A 16,662-nucleotide genomic window follows, 5' to 3' on the forward strand; every position below is an offset into this window, starting at 1 on the left:
TTGTTCTATATGTTGGCATCTGGTCATTGTTGCAGTAAAAGGAGATAAACAATGAGTTTCATATGCCAAACAACCATCAGTGGCAATAAAACCAATTACATGTGTATAAAAATCATTTTTCTTGGGACAAGCATATATGTTTCCCACTCTATCAGAAAATATAACTTAAATTCAATGGTATGAACTAAATTTGCAATGAAATAACACATGAAGTGAGTCTTACACCTGTTGTGAAGGACCTCTGGCACCTCCTTCTGGCCACAAATAGAAACAATTTTGCAACCCCTGAAATTAAATTCACAATAATTTAAAATTCACCAGAAATTGTCTCAGTTACACAATTTGATTAAAAAAAAAATTGTACCATGTGGGTTACTGGATTAAATTTAAATGGCGGCTGTGACTTGTAAATATTTGAGACCACCTGCCATATACCATACATGTGTTTTCATATGAGCAACTCACACATAACTCTGACATACTGTACATAGCATCAGTTTTATTAGCGTCAGTAAACACTGAAATGTAGCTTTACAGTATGGACACAGATATACTGCAATGTAAAACTATTTACAGACCCAAAATACACCTTATATTCTTTTACTTCTAATAAATTAGTTTTCATTTCTATTGCACCTGTGAAAAAAAGACATACAAGGTTGAGGTTTGTACTGTACCACAGCCTAGTAAACCACAGAGAAGATAAAAATTGTACTTTACATCACCAAATGGAATGTTTTTGTTGTGAAAAAAGATAAAAAGAAAAAGAAAAAAACATTCCCGATGCTACATTGTCGACATTCAGAGAAAAAAATGCTTAGGTTTGGAATTGAACTCCATTACGTTTTGCACGACTCTCTACTTTCAAATATGAAATTACATTTTCTTTTATGAGCCACAGGCAAATTTCCACAGTTGGTGCCATCGATGAAATCACTGCATATGCTACTTATGTGACAAGGACACAATGCCAATAATCAGTTGATAGCAGTGGCTCAAGATATCCACGCATGGAAAGATGAGATCCATGGGTTCCTCTTCAGACACCTGAAAACAATCACATAGTCTCCCTTTATCATCATCATCATCATCACCATCAGGGTCTTCACCATTGCATTTTGCTTGCTCTTCGTCATAATGATCAGATCACCGCCATCATCAGCATCATCATCAGCATACACCATCCATCTTGTCTCTCCGCAGCACAGTCATGCTGCTGTTGATGACCTTCACTTCACTCTCTCCATCACCTGTCTCCTCCACCCACTGTGTTGCCATGGTAACGTCATCCTGAAAGATGTTGCATAGTGACAGCGAGTGAGTTTACAGTTTTCTGGTCAAGAGGGTTGGGGGTGTCTGTAGGGAGATGGCCTATGGTGAAGAGTCTCTCTCTGTCCATCTTTCTCTCTCTCTCTCTCACTCTCTCTTTCTGTGTTAATCAGTGTCTCCATCCATCAGTCCTTCTGAGGGTGGTCAGTACATCTGTTGTAATACGAAGATGAAGGCTGTATTACGTGGCCTTGGCCTTCTCCTCCTCTGGACTGCTAGGTGGGCTGGAGGATGATCCCTCGCCCCCTCCATCTGCATCACCTAACACACACACACACACACACACACACACACACACACAAACATAGACATGTATGAAAGATAAGCACATTCACACATAGGCAAAAAAAGAGAAACAGACTACAGATACATTACTGTATATATAGAGATTCTAATGTAGCATATTTGCAGTTGTGTCACATCAACCAGTGTCAATCAAAAGCTGTCTACATATATAATAATCAAAGATGAAAAAGAGAGATAAAAGCTTGTTGTGGTGCGGCTGAAGTGTCATTCTGTATTGCCCTAAGACTACAACTGAACCATGTGGCACGGCAGATTTGTTCACTGCGACAAATTAAATTGTCAAAGTCAAGTCCAAGAGATGCGATTCAAGTCCACACCTATGACACAAAGTAAAACACTTGAATCAGTAAATCTGCAAAATAACAGAAATAAAGGTTGGTTTTACTCCATCACAGCTTAAAATTGCTACCATTTTCTTTGGTAGGAACAAATTATATAAAAATGTGTTTCACTTGCTGACTTGAAAAACAAATATGTTGACGTAAAATCTCAAGCACTGTCAACTGAGTTTAAAAAAAATGCTCTGCAATTTCCATTACAAAGGTGGACTTAATGTAGAAACACAGTTAGAAACCCACCAACTACTGACAGTTCGGCCAGTTTTCCAGACAGATCAGCAGCTCCTGCTCCAGCACTGGAGCCCAGAATATCAGGCATGGCATTACGTCGACCAGTACGCCCCGTTGACGTAAAGTCTGTGACAACAGGCTCCACATCAGTCATCTCTGGTAACTGTCTTCATAGCTTCATGGTCTGCGGAAGAGAGATATGGACATATTCATCTTTTATCATGATGATTTTTCTACAAACACTAATAGGGAGCACAAACATTTATTTCAACTGGAAGTGACAGGTTTAGAGCTGTCATTTTCTCTGACAAAAAGGGTTCAAAAGGATTTTCAACCACATGAGAACCACTGTTGTCAAAGTTGTTGTTGTCAAATAACACAAAACTTCAAAATGTTGCCACTGGCCATGCATAACTCAAATCACTGTCTCTTTTGCACACTGCATACAACAAACACAATGTGGCTGCTGCAGGCAACAAGGTAACTGTAATTCAAATGATGAAGTGCAGCATTATGCGGTTACAGATTTTGATGCAGAAATGCTCGTTCCAAGTACAGTGAACGAAATGGAAAGGGAGGGATTGCAGACTCTTGGACTTGCATGGAGCATGGTGTGAGATCAAAGATGCAGCATCCCACAGGGACGTGGACCAGAATCCTTTTGAACCAGCTAGTCAGTTTGATATCTTATCCAGCTTTGAACACAGTGGAGAGGTAGAACCCGGCTGATATAACAGACCCATATACCAGGACCCTAACTCAACGGGGATGTATCTTTTGATGCATTTGTCATTCCTTATATCTGCCTTTCCTTCTGTGTGTAATCAGAATGAAACTCTCTCAGTGACAACAGTAAATCAGGTTTGATTGAAAATAACTTTTACAGTTAATAAAGGCTGATATCTGATATACATGATATGCCAATTTTCTCACTTATTCCCTTGATCCTCGTGATATGAAGGACAACATGCCACAGGAAAATGACATTTAAATCATTCCCTAAGATATTAGGTAAATATTTACATTTTTGTCCAAGAGTGCAGTGCATTGTTGGGATGTAAGTGCGTAGAAAAATCTCTAAATGTTTATGGGGTGGCAATTTTGGGCGTGTCACAAAAGGAATAAAATTGCCAGTTGAGTACAGTCCACTCTCAGTCCACTAGATTTATCATTATTATTATTATTATTGATATTGTTGTTGTTATATGTCCTTCCCTGATGTGACTGATAATTTGAACAGAGAGGCAAGCCAGAATGGGAACAATAAATCAAACGCACTATTCCAGGCGCTCAGTGTGTTTGGGAAGTAGCTAACAACACGGTGATCTGATGCCGTCGGCTTCTGTAAAAGTTGACATTAAAGCAGCCAGCAGATTAGTAGGGGACTTTACAAGGGAACTTTACACTGGAATCTCATTAGTTGGTAGTGAAATATGGAAATCATTCAACTTGAAAGAATTCTGAAGGTGTTCAGTGTTTATAATGTATTTCCGCAATGAGATAACTCTGTTCCACATGAATCATATGCAACAGGCTATCTTTTCATGATTAGATGATACTCTGTTCCTTATGCTCATACGCTGTTACACATATGAAAACTGCTATGGCTTTGGTAATAGATTTTGACCTTAGAAGTGGAGTGTCATGCTCTCTTGGAAGGATTGCAGCTTCAGCCATCCATTAGTAACTTTTAAACATAAGCAACCACAGAACCTTTTTCATAATTTTCTGCAAGATTACGGGACTTCATATTTTGCTGCAACACAGCAAAATTTTTTACTAGTACAATAAGAATCAGGTAAACTGGGGAGACTATTTCACAATTATTAAATACCTTTGCAGACTTGCAGTTTAGTGTGATTATATGCCCTAAAAACTGTGTTAATGCCAAATGTAGAAGCAGACTCAAAATGCAAAAGCACACACACAAACACTCTTACACACCGAGGTTATTGTAAGGTTTATTTTTGGCACTGCTGACCTGCTTAAATCCACTGTTTAAGACAGCGAAGGGCCAGCAGTGAACTAAAATCGTGGACACACACAAACACACTCCAGCGAAACTTATGCAGCAAAGAAATGAAACAAACTTACGAAAACAAAGGAGGGACATATAGCAAGTGTAGTTTTCATAGAGGCAGATATAGGGGTGTGTGTGCATGTATGTGTATGGGTCGTATGAGTGTGTTTGAGTTTTACTATGTATACTCACATGCATGTCACAGAAAAGAAAAGAATAAAAGAAGAGTGCAGCACAGCTCATTCAGCTGAGTTGCTCAAAGCGACTTTCTCATTTGTATCTCTCACCAGGAGAAATTTGTCCATGTTGTCCTCTGAGTTATGCTGACATGTGACAGCATGATGTGCACACAGTCTACAGTAAACTAAAAGTCTCCCCAGACAACAGAGTTACACTATATTACCAAAAGTATTCGCTCACCCATTCAAATGATCAGAATCAGGTGTCCTAATCACTTGGCCTGGCCACAGGTGTATAAAATCAAGCACTCAGGCATGCAGACTGTGAAACAAGACATTTGTGAAAGAATGGGCCGCTCTCAGGAGCTCAGTGAATTCCAGCATGGAACTGTCATAGGATGCCACCTGTGCAACAAATCCAGTCGTGAAATTTCCTCGCTCCTAAATATTCCACAGTCAACTGTCAGCTCTATTATAACAAAATGGAAGCGTTTGGGAACAACAGCAACTCAGCCACGAAGTGGTAGGCCACGTAAAGTGACGGAGAGGGGTCAGCGGATGCTGAAGCGCATAGTGCAAAGAGGTCGCCGACTTTCTGCACAGTCAATTGCTACAGAGCTACAAACTTCATGTGACCTTCAGATTAGCCCAAGTACAGTACGCAGAGAGCTTCATGGAATGGGTTTCCATGGCCGAGCAGCTGCAGCCAAGCCACACATCACCAAGTGCAATGCAAAGCGTCGGATGCAATGGTGTAAAGCACGCCGCCACTGGCCTCTAGAGCAGTGGAGACGCGTTCTCTGGAGTGATGAATCACGCTTTTCCATCTGGCAATCTGATGGACGAGTCTGGGTTTGGAGGTTGCCAGGAGAACGGTACATTTCAGACTGCATTGTGCCGACTGTGAAATTTGGTGGAGGAGGAATTATGGTGTGGGGTTGTTTTTCAGGAGCTGGGCTTGGCCCCTTAGTTCCAGTGAAAGGAACTTTGAATGCTTCAGGATACCAAAACATTTTGGACAATTCCATGCTCCCAACCTTGTGGGAACAGTTTGGAGCGGGCCCCTTCCTCTTCCAACATGATTGTGCACCAGTGCACAAAGCAAGGTCCATAAAGACATGGATGACAGAGTCTGGTGTGGATGAACTTGACTGGCCTGCACAGAGTCCTGACCTGAACCCGATAGAACACCTTTGGGATGAATTAGAGCGGAGACTGAGAGCCAGGCCTTCTCGACCAACATCAGTGTGTGACCTCACCAATGCGCTTTTGGAAGAATGGTCAAAAATTCCTATAAACACTCTCCTCAACCTTGTGGACAGTCTTCCCAGAAGAGTTGAAGCTGTAATAGCTGCAAAAGGTGGACCGACATCATATTGAACTCTATGGGTTAGGAATGGGATGGCACTTCAGTTCATAGTATGAGTAAAGGCAGGTGAGCGAATACTTTTGGTAATATAGTGTATTTTCAGTTTTTCATTTTCCCATATTCTCATCAACAACAAACGACATCTCAGTTAGTGCATATCCCTGTGGTACAAACGGGCATGTTTGAGGGGATATCTGATGTCTTTTTTGGTTTCTGAATATATTTTTCTGTTATTTCCACTATATTACACAGTATACATATTGAGGTTTCTATGTGGTTTTGACTATAAGCTGCTGAACTCGGCTGCTGGTGAGTACATGGTCACCTGAACCCCCTGGCCATAGCACAAAACAGTCACTGATGATCCATGGAGTTATGAGCACTGTATGACTCAGAACCAGCTTGATCCTTAGGAACTATATACATAGCCATTAATAGGACAAGACAGGGTGCTAACACAGATGCCTGCCCTGACGCAGGCAGAGATTCAAAGTACAGTACGTTATTGCAGCAGAACATGTACCAAAATGGTGTGATTTATTTGGGGAGCACAGAAACATGAGACTGACTCTGAAAGTTTCTGTCATTCAAAATGTGTGAGTTGCAACCTTGCTTATTTTATTTAATTATACAAATGAACTGACTGTACCTATATGAAGAGGAGAGATTTAAGTGTTGTAACAGTTTCAGATAATGAGACACAGAAAATTATTATTGGTGCACATGCCCCAGGAAATGTTAGTTAGTTTAACAATTCCTCTGTTGAATGTTTGGCAAAAAGTAAAAAAAAAAAAATATTTGTTATTATGGTTATTTCCCATTAGTTGCTCACTCGAACTGAGTGAAAAAGTAGCATCAGGTGCCAGGAGACTTGGCAAACCCCATCAAGTAGGCCTGTTGAGTAAAATTTTAAATTAAGTCCCTCTGAGAAGGGGAGTCAGGATCCAAAGGAGCGACTCTTTGCATGCCAGAAAAAGAAAGCTATTGTTATTGTACATTTCCCACCTTAGAAAATCTGTGCAGACTAACCCTTTGGAATGAAGGACCCTGGTACTATACAATGGCAAACATCTGCCATTCTACCTTATTTTAGTAATGAGCAAACTATTTTGAGCTTCTCGTTATCTAGCTACAAAGTAACATACTCAGTTGATCTTATCTGACAGTGGAATGGGTTAGCATTAGAGTACACTCTGTGCTTCAGAGACAGAGAGCAATGATGTCCATAATTTTTTTTTTTTTTTTTTTTAGAAATCTACATTCATCAGTTGCTTGAGGGAAGCATTATGACTAGCATGGCAGTCTTTGACTTACAGCAGAATGAAGTAGTCATCTTTCATCAACTCTTATCAGCAACTAAGGAAGTCACATTGACAGGTTTCTGATATGTACAGCTTCACTGACCCACACATGTAATCCCAGGATCTGAGTGTGGCTATAACAACTGGGCATAAAATACAGCAGCTACATTAGAAAAAGAACACTTGCTAGGGTCTGCATGTACTTTTGCGCTATTTACGAGATTATCTCTGAATATCTCTCAGATTAGATTAACTATATATCAGTTACTCTGCATTATTTAGTTATTCTCAAAGCTGCTCTCACCTCTTTGTTCATCCTGTTGCCAAAATCCACAAGCGAGGACAAACACACCTGGCTATGCACCCAGTGTGCTCATTTATTTTTGAGATGCTGGAAGAGACTGCACAGCTGTACTGTGCTGAAGGCTAGCAAGAAGCTGCAGAAAAGTTGTTGGTTTCTTATGACTGAATCTAGTGGTGAGGTTGTGCTATGTATGATTATATATCATAAACATCACGATTTCTACTGACATTTGTTTGTGTGGGGCTGTGCAGCCAACACCCTACCAGGAGAGGGTGCCAATGGCTTCACCTTATGGGTGGTTACTGGCCTGGGACTTCATCCAAATGGTTTCCACTGTTATAAAAAGCAAGTAGTTGCAGTGAGCCATAGGTAAGCAGCAGGCACAGAGTTGATGTTTCTTTGCAGAGGGGGTGAGCACCTTTAATGGGTCGTCATACAAGCAGAAACAGATTAAAGATGAACAGGGACAGAAGGGTGGAGTGGAGAAAAAGTGCAAATACAACAAATGCCCTTGCAAATCGCTGATATTTAAGAACCATGGTCAGCGCCATGCTTAAAGCTAAAAACCTGCACAGACGTCAGTCAGATAAAGGATTAATCAGTCGGGCAGACCTGCATGCAACTAAGGATATATCACATAACAGAAAGTGAATAGGTACACATTTTTAAATTCAGTGGTGACAGGTGCCTATACAACCACATACAGCCACACAGTCAGTGTTAACACCATCAAGCCACACAACAACAAAGCTGTGTGCACACTAAACCTGTGGGCGATCCAGTGGCTGCCACAGTTTGAATCCATATTCACTCAAGTAAAAATGTAATGAAATCCAAAGGGCAGCTGACTGCTGCTGCTTGCTGCTCAAAGACAAAAACCCTTCGGCAGTGCCGGGGGCTGGCCTCTGCTCTGCTGAAGACACAGGTGTTGTCTAAATAATAATAAATATGAGAACATGAAACTACCAACTAACCACACTATCAACTGTCCCAGAGAGAGTTTTTACTTTCACAGAAAAGTACCAGTGAATAGTTCAAGAAGCTTCTGCTGCAGTTAAAATTCACCTCAACCTAACGTCGCCTTGTGGAAATTGACATAATGCATACAAACAAGGCACCACAATGGAAATACAACTCAGGGCTTGATATTGTTATTTTTGGATCACTCGCTGGTCCAAAACTCGTGAGGATACATTATTATTTACCAGATGGATAAGAAATCCCTGATGATGACACGATCATGTTTTGGTGATTGTTTTGGGTGGCCTTTGGCCTGGATGAAGTTCCTGGGCAAAGGCCAACCAAGAGGTGAAGCCAATGGCACCCCTCCTGGTAATTTCTGAGCATCAGAACACACATGTGCTGATATGTAACACAATATCAAAGAGCTAAACCCAGTGGTTTTAGAATTATGAAAGCTCCTGCACACTCTGCATAATATTTTATTTGTTCATTGCCTGAATCTTGTGTACACTGTGTAATGAGATATCAGAACCAGTTGACAAGAAGGCCACTAAAATACACTGATGCTGCATTCATGTCACATCAGAGGTAGGAAAAAAAAATATTCATTAACTTTCATTGATATTGGCAGTCTGAGGTGCCAAAATCAAAGTCACTTTTATTTACACTACTACAATCAATTAAAAGTTAGTTACTACTGGTGCTTATGGAAAGAAACATTCTCTGCAGTTCATATTCATACATACAAATATGTTTGGATGTAGCTGTTCCAATGAGTGAAAACAAACAAAGTACACTGTCAAATTAAAGCAACAAAAGCATGTGAGTGATTAAATCTTCAACACAATCTGTCATCATCAAGTTGATTGTTTGAGATTGCATTATATTCCACAGCCCTTATTATTTCATGGCACATCCTTAGAGCAGTGGTAGAGTATATGCAGCCAGAGATACTGAGCTGAGCATTGATTAGATTTTCTACAGACAATCATGTTGAGTCGAGTCATATTTTCATAAAACAAAATTATTATTGGTCTTCTGACATTACTCAGATTTCTTGAAGTGCATGAATTAACTGTAGTTTATTCCATCATGCTGTGTTAAAGGAGGAAAACAAGGCCAACACTGTAGAGAGGCTGATATACACTTATTCTCCCAGAAAAAAAACAGGGTCTAATCGGAGAGATGACCTTGGTCTAAAGTGCCATGATTCCATTATAATATTACAGACCTTATATTGTGATGTTTAAATGCCAACCTCCATCAGCTTTCATCCTTTCAACCACCTTTCATCAAAAAGCCAAAGGATTAGGGAGCTTTTGAAATATGGTTTGGCACAGCATACGGAGTATAAGCAATTGGTAATGTGGATATACTATTGGATTCAGTGTGTGGCTGTGTGTGTGTGTGTGTGTGTGTGTGTGTGTGTGTGTGTGTGTATGTGTGCCTGTCCTGCATCCATGTAAGTCAATGTAAAAGCATTTATATGAGGCACCTGTATGCCTTCCGCTGCAAGGCAAATAAGAGCTGTGTCTAACTGTGATGTGAATTTCATTACAGAAATTAATACGCAAATTAGCTGAAATGAAGGACACTAATAGGCTTCCTGAATGTATAGCAGGTTTGTCAGACAAAAAAAATCCACCAGAGAAATGGAGAGTCTTCCCTTATTTCATAAATATGTTTCCAGTGTTATGTATCTCATAACTTCTTTATGTTTTATGCTTTTCTTAAGAGTAAAAACCTTTGTGTCATATAAAGGGAATGTAAGCAAAAGCAGACATTTCCATTAAGACTCGTATAGTGTGATACACCAGCTACTGTGTGATCAAATCTAAGGCTGCTTATGAGAAAGTGCTGGTGCTACAGTTGTTGTTACAGCGTTACAAGGCAGTCCAAGAGGAACTTAATTTTAGAAAAAGAAAAAGAACCCTGAAATGTGCTGGAGGCCATAAAAGCATATAGGACTTTCAGAAAGCGCACTCTCTTGCAGGTTTCACATGATTTATTCACGAGACTGGTGAGCGTCCACTCTCTGACTTGCAATGGAGATATTGCACAAAATGGTTTATGATCTTGGAATTACAAGTTTCCAAAAAATAAATGAATAAATAAATAAATAAATTTAAAAAACACAAACAATTAACTTTATTTGTATATTATTTATATTTTTTCATTGTTGTAATATATTTTATATAAAGAACCTTAAGACGTGAAGTCATATTTGCTTTTTCAAACCAAATTCACGCACTAAACCCTTACAAACAGTGTGCCATTGCTATTTGTGCATTTTTAAATTGGGCAATTTGCCTAAATTTGGCACTTAGCCCTTCCTATGCAAACTTGTATTATCCTACCCTGGACTCAAAAACAGTAGGGGAGAGTGGGGTAATTTGTGCCAAGGGGGCAAGTAGTTATCTAGAAAACCACAGAAGAAGTTGGTCATGTGACCACATATTTTTGAAGAGGCATCCATTTCACTCATCCTGCAAAGAAGGGAGACACATGGCTTGAGAGGTAAGCACATTTCAGCTCAAAAAACATTTTTTTGCCCACCAAAGTAAAACTTCTATGATCAAGGTTTTTTGATTGCTGTGTTTGAACAATTATAGAAAACTTTGAAAACAGTTCACACAAGTTTTAGTACTTTAGTAAGCTACACCATGAGTCTATACAGTTAGCATGATGTTAACTCAAAACAGCGGGGATGCATTTTTTTCAAAATGGTGGGCTTGGGGTAATTTGTGCCAAAGGGTCTGGGGTAAGTTGTGCCAGTGGCACAACATGTGATTATATACTATATATTACTTTATTGTATTTTATTGTTACTGTACATTGTCTTCTTACCTTTGATAACTAAAACTATTCAGATTCAGATGAAGATGATTTGCAGGTGCTCATTTTGGAATTTTTATTTTGTTCTGGGTATGTGTTCATGAGGCGCTCCGCCTCATTGTAGAAAAGTGGCCTGTGATCTTGTTAAAATAATAAATAAAAGTTAAATAAATAATTTTGTATTGAATTTGTTTTGTTTTTATATAGCATTATCATTTGTGAGATTAAAATGATCTGTTTTACTTCAATTATCAATGGCACAATTTACCCCAGTGTATTCTCTCTAATGGCACAATTTACCCCGCACCGGGGGCAAGTTGTGCCACAGGACCACTTTTTTTTCGAAAGCTATATTTCTCAAACAGTTTATATAAGATCCAAAGTGATTGTTCCCAGGGATGCACAACATCCTAAACTATATATGCATATTTTACTTGGAGGCATTACTGTAATCCCCTCGCTTTAAAGGCACTTAAAGTAAAAATTGGCACTACTTACCCCACTCTCCCCTATACTCTCCCTTGAAATAAAATTGGAAAAGCATGATTTCCCTTGTTTTCCGCCAGTGTATCCCTCCCATAAATTTTCAAAAGTCACTTAACATGAAAACAGTTTATGGGCCACCTCCTGCCCTATATAGTGGAAAAGGAAACACAAGGCAGTTTCTGAACTTCACAGGCTCTGGCAAGTTCCTGCTTACAAAAAGTTCCAGGTTGCCCTCTGAAGTCGAAAAGCGGCATTATTAATGCAAAGATTAGGCAAAGCAAAGTCTGATGGGAAAGGAAAGCGTCCCTCCTGGGGTTTCACCTGGGAAATACCTGCACAGAAACTGCCAGGCTACAGTCTCCTTGATAAAATCCATTAAAGAAAGAGAAAAAAGGAGAAACCTTCAAAAACCTCCCGTAAAGGCCACATGACAAAAGGCTTCCCATCCTGTTTCCTAGTCTTTAGAGTTTTCCCTACATGTCGCTCCCTGTTGTCTCCAAGCAGCAACAGAGGAACACTGGAGCACAACTGACTGTTGTTTTTAATTTTAGAAATGAAATACTCATGTACGGCTTTTAATTGACTTGCTGAATGCTTAAAATCCACTGGAATTTTACGTTTGAGTGTTTGGTCACTACAGATGAGTTTTTACAAAATGACTCTGGCTCTCTGTAATTGTAAAGAAAGTTTAGAGTGGTGTGAATGCACTGAGTGTCACTGGAATAAGGTGGAAGGTATGGAAACCTCCAAAAGTGCTGTGAACTGAGCTTAAATTACGCTGATTCAGTGAAGCAAAGGGACTCTATCCAAGTACAAGTAACATTTCTCCGCATACATGCCATTTACAGCAGGAACAATATCAACAGCAATAAACATTATCTCATCAAGATGCCAAAGATGCCAAACAAAGCTGTCAGTGATGTCTCCCTGCTGTTTTCTGCTGCACATCACCAATTTGAGTACTGACTTTTCAATGCATCAAAGTATGAAGAAAGCTTGGAGCCTAGATGTAGCTGAGATATAAATATTTATGAGACTCTTGTTAAATTACACTGTGCACTTTGTTTATGCATTATGACCACCACAACCCCCCAGAGGCAGCTGCAGTATGTTCACACATGCAGGGAAGCATGCAAAATCTCAGCTCATTTCTCAGTCCCCTGAGTGCAATTTCATATAGCAACTGCTCACGCACACACACACACACACACACACACACACACACACACACACACATTTCGGACTTCAAAGGATAAATCATTACTCTTTGCCTGTCATCAAATCTGCCAATTAAATGGATATTTCCAGGAAGAGTCGTGCGGTTCTACAAATTACTGCAGGGTGGCTGCATGGCAGATAATTTAGATTTCAGCGAGGGTTTCTCATTTAAAGCTTCCAGGTGAGATGCTGTTTGTTCGCTGTGGCGGCTGTTAGCTATTTAATTATTTAAAGGCAGAATGAGTAGAATTTTCCTAAAAAAAAAAAAAAAAAAAGAACATATGGAGACATATAAAAATAATCCCACTCATTCATCACTTATGACCTACTAGCAGTGTGTGTTGGTGTGTGTGTGTCTGCACAGACCCTGCCCTCTGCCTGGATTTTCTTGTTTCGCTGAGTTCAGGAATCTTGTAGGCGTCCGCCCGCGAGCATATTTCAAACCATGACTTTTAACATTTTTCCTGTCACATTTCAACATTTCAACCTCCTCAACAAAAGGCCTTATGACTGCTCATCTGAAATTTTTTATCGTCAACTCTTGGCTGTGTGCACATGAGTGCCACCATTCAGTATCCAGAGGTACAGCCAGGTGACATGGACAAAATCAAATATCCAATAATTTTGACTGAACACCTTGACATTGATGCTGTGACAATAATGCCGGGATGACTACTGGTGCTTTCAAGATATTTGAATACCAGAGTTTTGATAGACAAACATTAGTAATTTGGATATGACAACCAAACAGTAAAATCCCAGTCTCTAATGACAATATTGCTATAATATCAATATATTGCGCAGCTCTCTTCTGAGGTATTAACAAATGGGTCTACTCTTTTCAGAAGGTGACAGAGGCAGGTGTGGTGGTGTAGCAATACATGTTAAAAGTCATTTTCCCACAATATTGTGTTCTAATTTAATGCCTAACGACTTAAGAGTCTTTGTAGGTTCAGGTATGTCTTCCTCGCTTGAAACCAGTTTTGGTAGGATGCTGCTTGGCAGGATCCGGATGATTTATGTGGAATGAGTGGCAAAGTTGAAGATGTGAATTGTGAAACTTTCTCACTAGGCGATATAAACATTGACTGGCTAGCTGGTCAGTGCCAATGAAAACAAGATGCTATCCTCTGCTAATGCTTGTAATCTATGACAGATGGTCCCACAAAAAATACTGCTGGCCATACATCTGCCACGTGGATCAATCATATTTACACTGATGCTTGAGGGGTTTAGTGAGCCCAACATGATTGCAATTACCACAATGAATAAAACTCCTAAAGCTGGCGCTAAAATCATAAAGAGAACATATAAGAAGTTGATATTCGCATGCTTTTAGAAAGATGTAAAATACATAACCCAGGAGCATGAGGCTGCATTGAATAGATTTACGAACATCTTTATGAAGACTGTTGATAATCATTCCTCCATGAAGACGTTCACAGTTAAATCCATGACAGAATCTTTAAATGATCTCAGGAAACAGAAAAATGAAGTTAAATCTTTACAGTAAAGTTGGGTTCAGTGGCGCTGCCTGTTCACATGCATGTGCAGAAGTGTTTGCTCAAGAAAGCGCTTTGAGAACCAGCTTATCTCGTAATTGATTCCATGGATTTGTATGGAATTTGGCTTACATGCTTTAAATAAAGTCAAGTCAGTCTTTATTATCTCCTAAGGAAATTATGTTTTCAGCAGGTCATAAAAAAACATGTTGACTCAGAAAACTTGGTCATGACTGATTGAAGTTTAGGAGCAAAGAAACACTTTTTCATCAACATTGCACTCAAAATGTCCAATAATCAAAAAAATAAAAATTACACTGTAGATCCTAAGAAAAACATAACAAAATAACAAGGTACCCACAACATTTATTAATGTTCACGCTGATAATCTGTCTTAGTCTATTCAGTCTAACTTTGACTCAGTTAGCCATGACGAAGCTGGTTGCAAGGTTTGAAAATAACAGGTGTTGGGTTTCTCTTTTATTAATTATACTGGTAATATTATTCTTCTTTTTTTTTATTTTTCACAAAATCAGCACAATATAAATATCACAAAACACAAGTAAATACTGAGTTATGACACCCTGGTTTTAAGGTTGATATACACTCCATGTGTATGTATTGAATGGAAAGAAAAAAATTCAAAATTGAAGGCATGCATTCTATATTTCCAAAAAAATAATTTTTACTGACATTTTAACTTAGACTGGCAGGTGCAAGCAGTCAAACAGAAGTTGCATGGGGAACAGTATCTTAGTTAGAAAAGGAAACCCGGCAGTCATCCATGTTTCTGAGAATTTCTGATTTTTGAATTCAGCATAAATAAAGCTGTTGGTCAAAACAAATTCAATTACTCACTAAAATTATTTCTCACTTGAACATAAACCAAAATAATGTATAACCTACTGCATGCAATGTAGTGTATGTCTACTTGTTTGCACAGCCAATCAGCCTATATTTAAATTAAAACAGTGAGTAATTCCCTCAGTATCATCATTATTATTATTATTATTTCATAATGCACTGAGGAGATTGCTTCCTGAGGGAGCCAGTCCACTCAGCCTGCCTCCAACCAAATTAATCTCCAAAGAAACACTGGGCTAAAAATAGACCAACGTGACTGGAGGGATGCTGAAAAAAAAAAAAAAAAAACCCTGTTAGGTTAGTCAGTGGTGCCAAACTGAGCCTGAGCCATTCAGCAGCACAGGCTGTAGTACACACAGCGGCAGAAAGCCTGGCAAAAAAAAAAAAAAAAAAAAAAAAATCAGTCACATCGCCACAATTACAACAACACCGCACTCACGTGGATGAGCACAGCTGTCATTCCCTCATTAATAATATGTAATTAACCCAAATTAACGTCCGATTACTAAAAATACGGCTTAAGCGGATTTTGTCAGCGAGCTAACATATTAAAATAGAGAAAAGCGGCGGCTATTTCTGGCATGGACAGTTTGCACCGGGCACAGCGGAACAAGCTTTATCCTGTCAATGTCCTCTGTCATCAATTATGATCGATATCGCTAAAAGGCCCGGTTTATCAATAACACTGAGCAAAGCTGCGGTCTAATTGGTGAATATTCAGGGTTTAAAGGCAGGCAGGCAGGCAGGCGCTCTCAGTCTTTCAGCTATGTAGATATAGATACATATACAGACTACAGGCTGGTGTGCGCTCAGCTGTACTTTGAGGTGTTCTGCATGGTGGCCGCTGGACCAGCCGCTTCACCGCAATGTCAGCCTGTAACCTCAACTTTCACAGCCACAGCCGCCGCACCGTGCAGCTCATCACCGGCCGCGCTAGGAGACATTGTGTCGGGACTTACCGGGTCAGGAGAGACGGCGGCGGACGGACGGGACACGGAGCTACCGTGCATTATATGGCGCTGTGGAGCATTCCGCTTACACCGCTCAATCTGCTCTCTCTCTCTCTCTATCTCTCTCTCTCTCTCTCTCTTACGTCACGGGCAGCGCCGGTCACGGGAGCGCGCAACGGCAAGCAGCGGCTTAACTTAAAATAAATAAATAAATACATAAATAAATAAATAAAAATGTAACACAGGGCCTACAAAAACATCGAGAATGAAATCACTTATCATTACGTCTGCTATGACTTCAACCTCATAAAAAAAAACATTTTTCCAGCATTAAACGGTGGCATATCGGATTCCTCCAGGTTTGCAGTGTTTTTCCTGTGTGTGCCACCAAACAAAAGAGCAAAATTGAATTTCTCTCCCCATGATTTTTATCTTACCAGGTATATTCAACTAGAGGATTTCCAAAA

At 39.6% G+C, this 16,662-nt stretch overlaps 1 protein-coding gene across 6 annotated transcripts; it reads right to left on the bottom strand.

Annotated features, from left to right (window-relative positions):
• Positions 1–479: 479 nt before the first annotated feature.
• Positions 480–16,318, bottom strand: pkib (protein kinase (cAMP-dependent, catalytic) inhibitor beta). Of its 6 annotated transcripts, none has more exons than XM_030047466.1 (4): positions 16,205–16,312; positions 6,571–6,666; positions 2,214–2,388; positions 480–1,590 (listed from the first exon to the last, which is right to left on the bottom strand). In XM_030047466.1, the coding sequence occupies exons 3-4, from the start codon at positions 2,356–2,358 to the stop codon at positions 1,511–1,513; spliced, it is 225 nt and encodes a 74-aa protein (XP_029903326.1). In that variant the 5' UTR covers positions 2,359–2,388; positions 6,571–6,666; positions 16,205–16,312; the 3' UTR covers positions 480–1,510. The 6 variants fall into 6 exon arrangements, with proteins under 6 accessions (XP_029903326.1, XP_029903328.1, XP_029903327.1 ...); XM_030047468.1 differs by lacking the exon at positions 16,205–16,312 and adding an exon at positions 13,246–13,264; XM_030047467.1 differs by lacking the exon at positions 16,205–16,312 and adding an exon at positions 7,087–7,125.
• Positions 16,319–16,662: the final 344 nt, after the last annotated feature.

Source organism: Myripristis murdjan, chromosome 24, assembly GCF_902150065.1.
Source record: "Myripristis murdjan chromosome 24, fMyrMur1.1, whole genome shotgun sequence".
Taxonomy (NCBI): domain Eukaryota; kingdom Metazoa; phylum Chordata; class Actinopteri; order Holocentriformes; family Holocentridae; genus Myripristis; species Myripristis murdjan.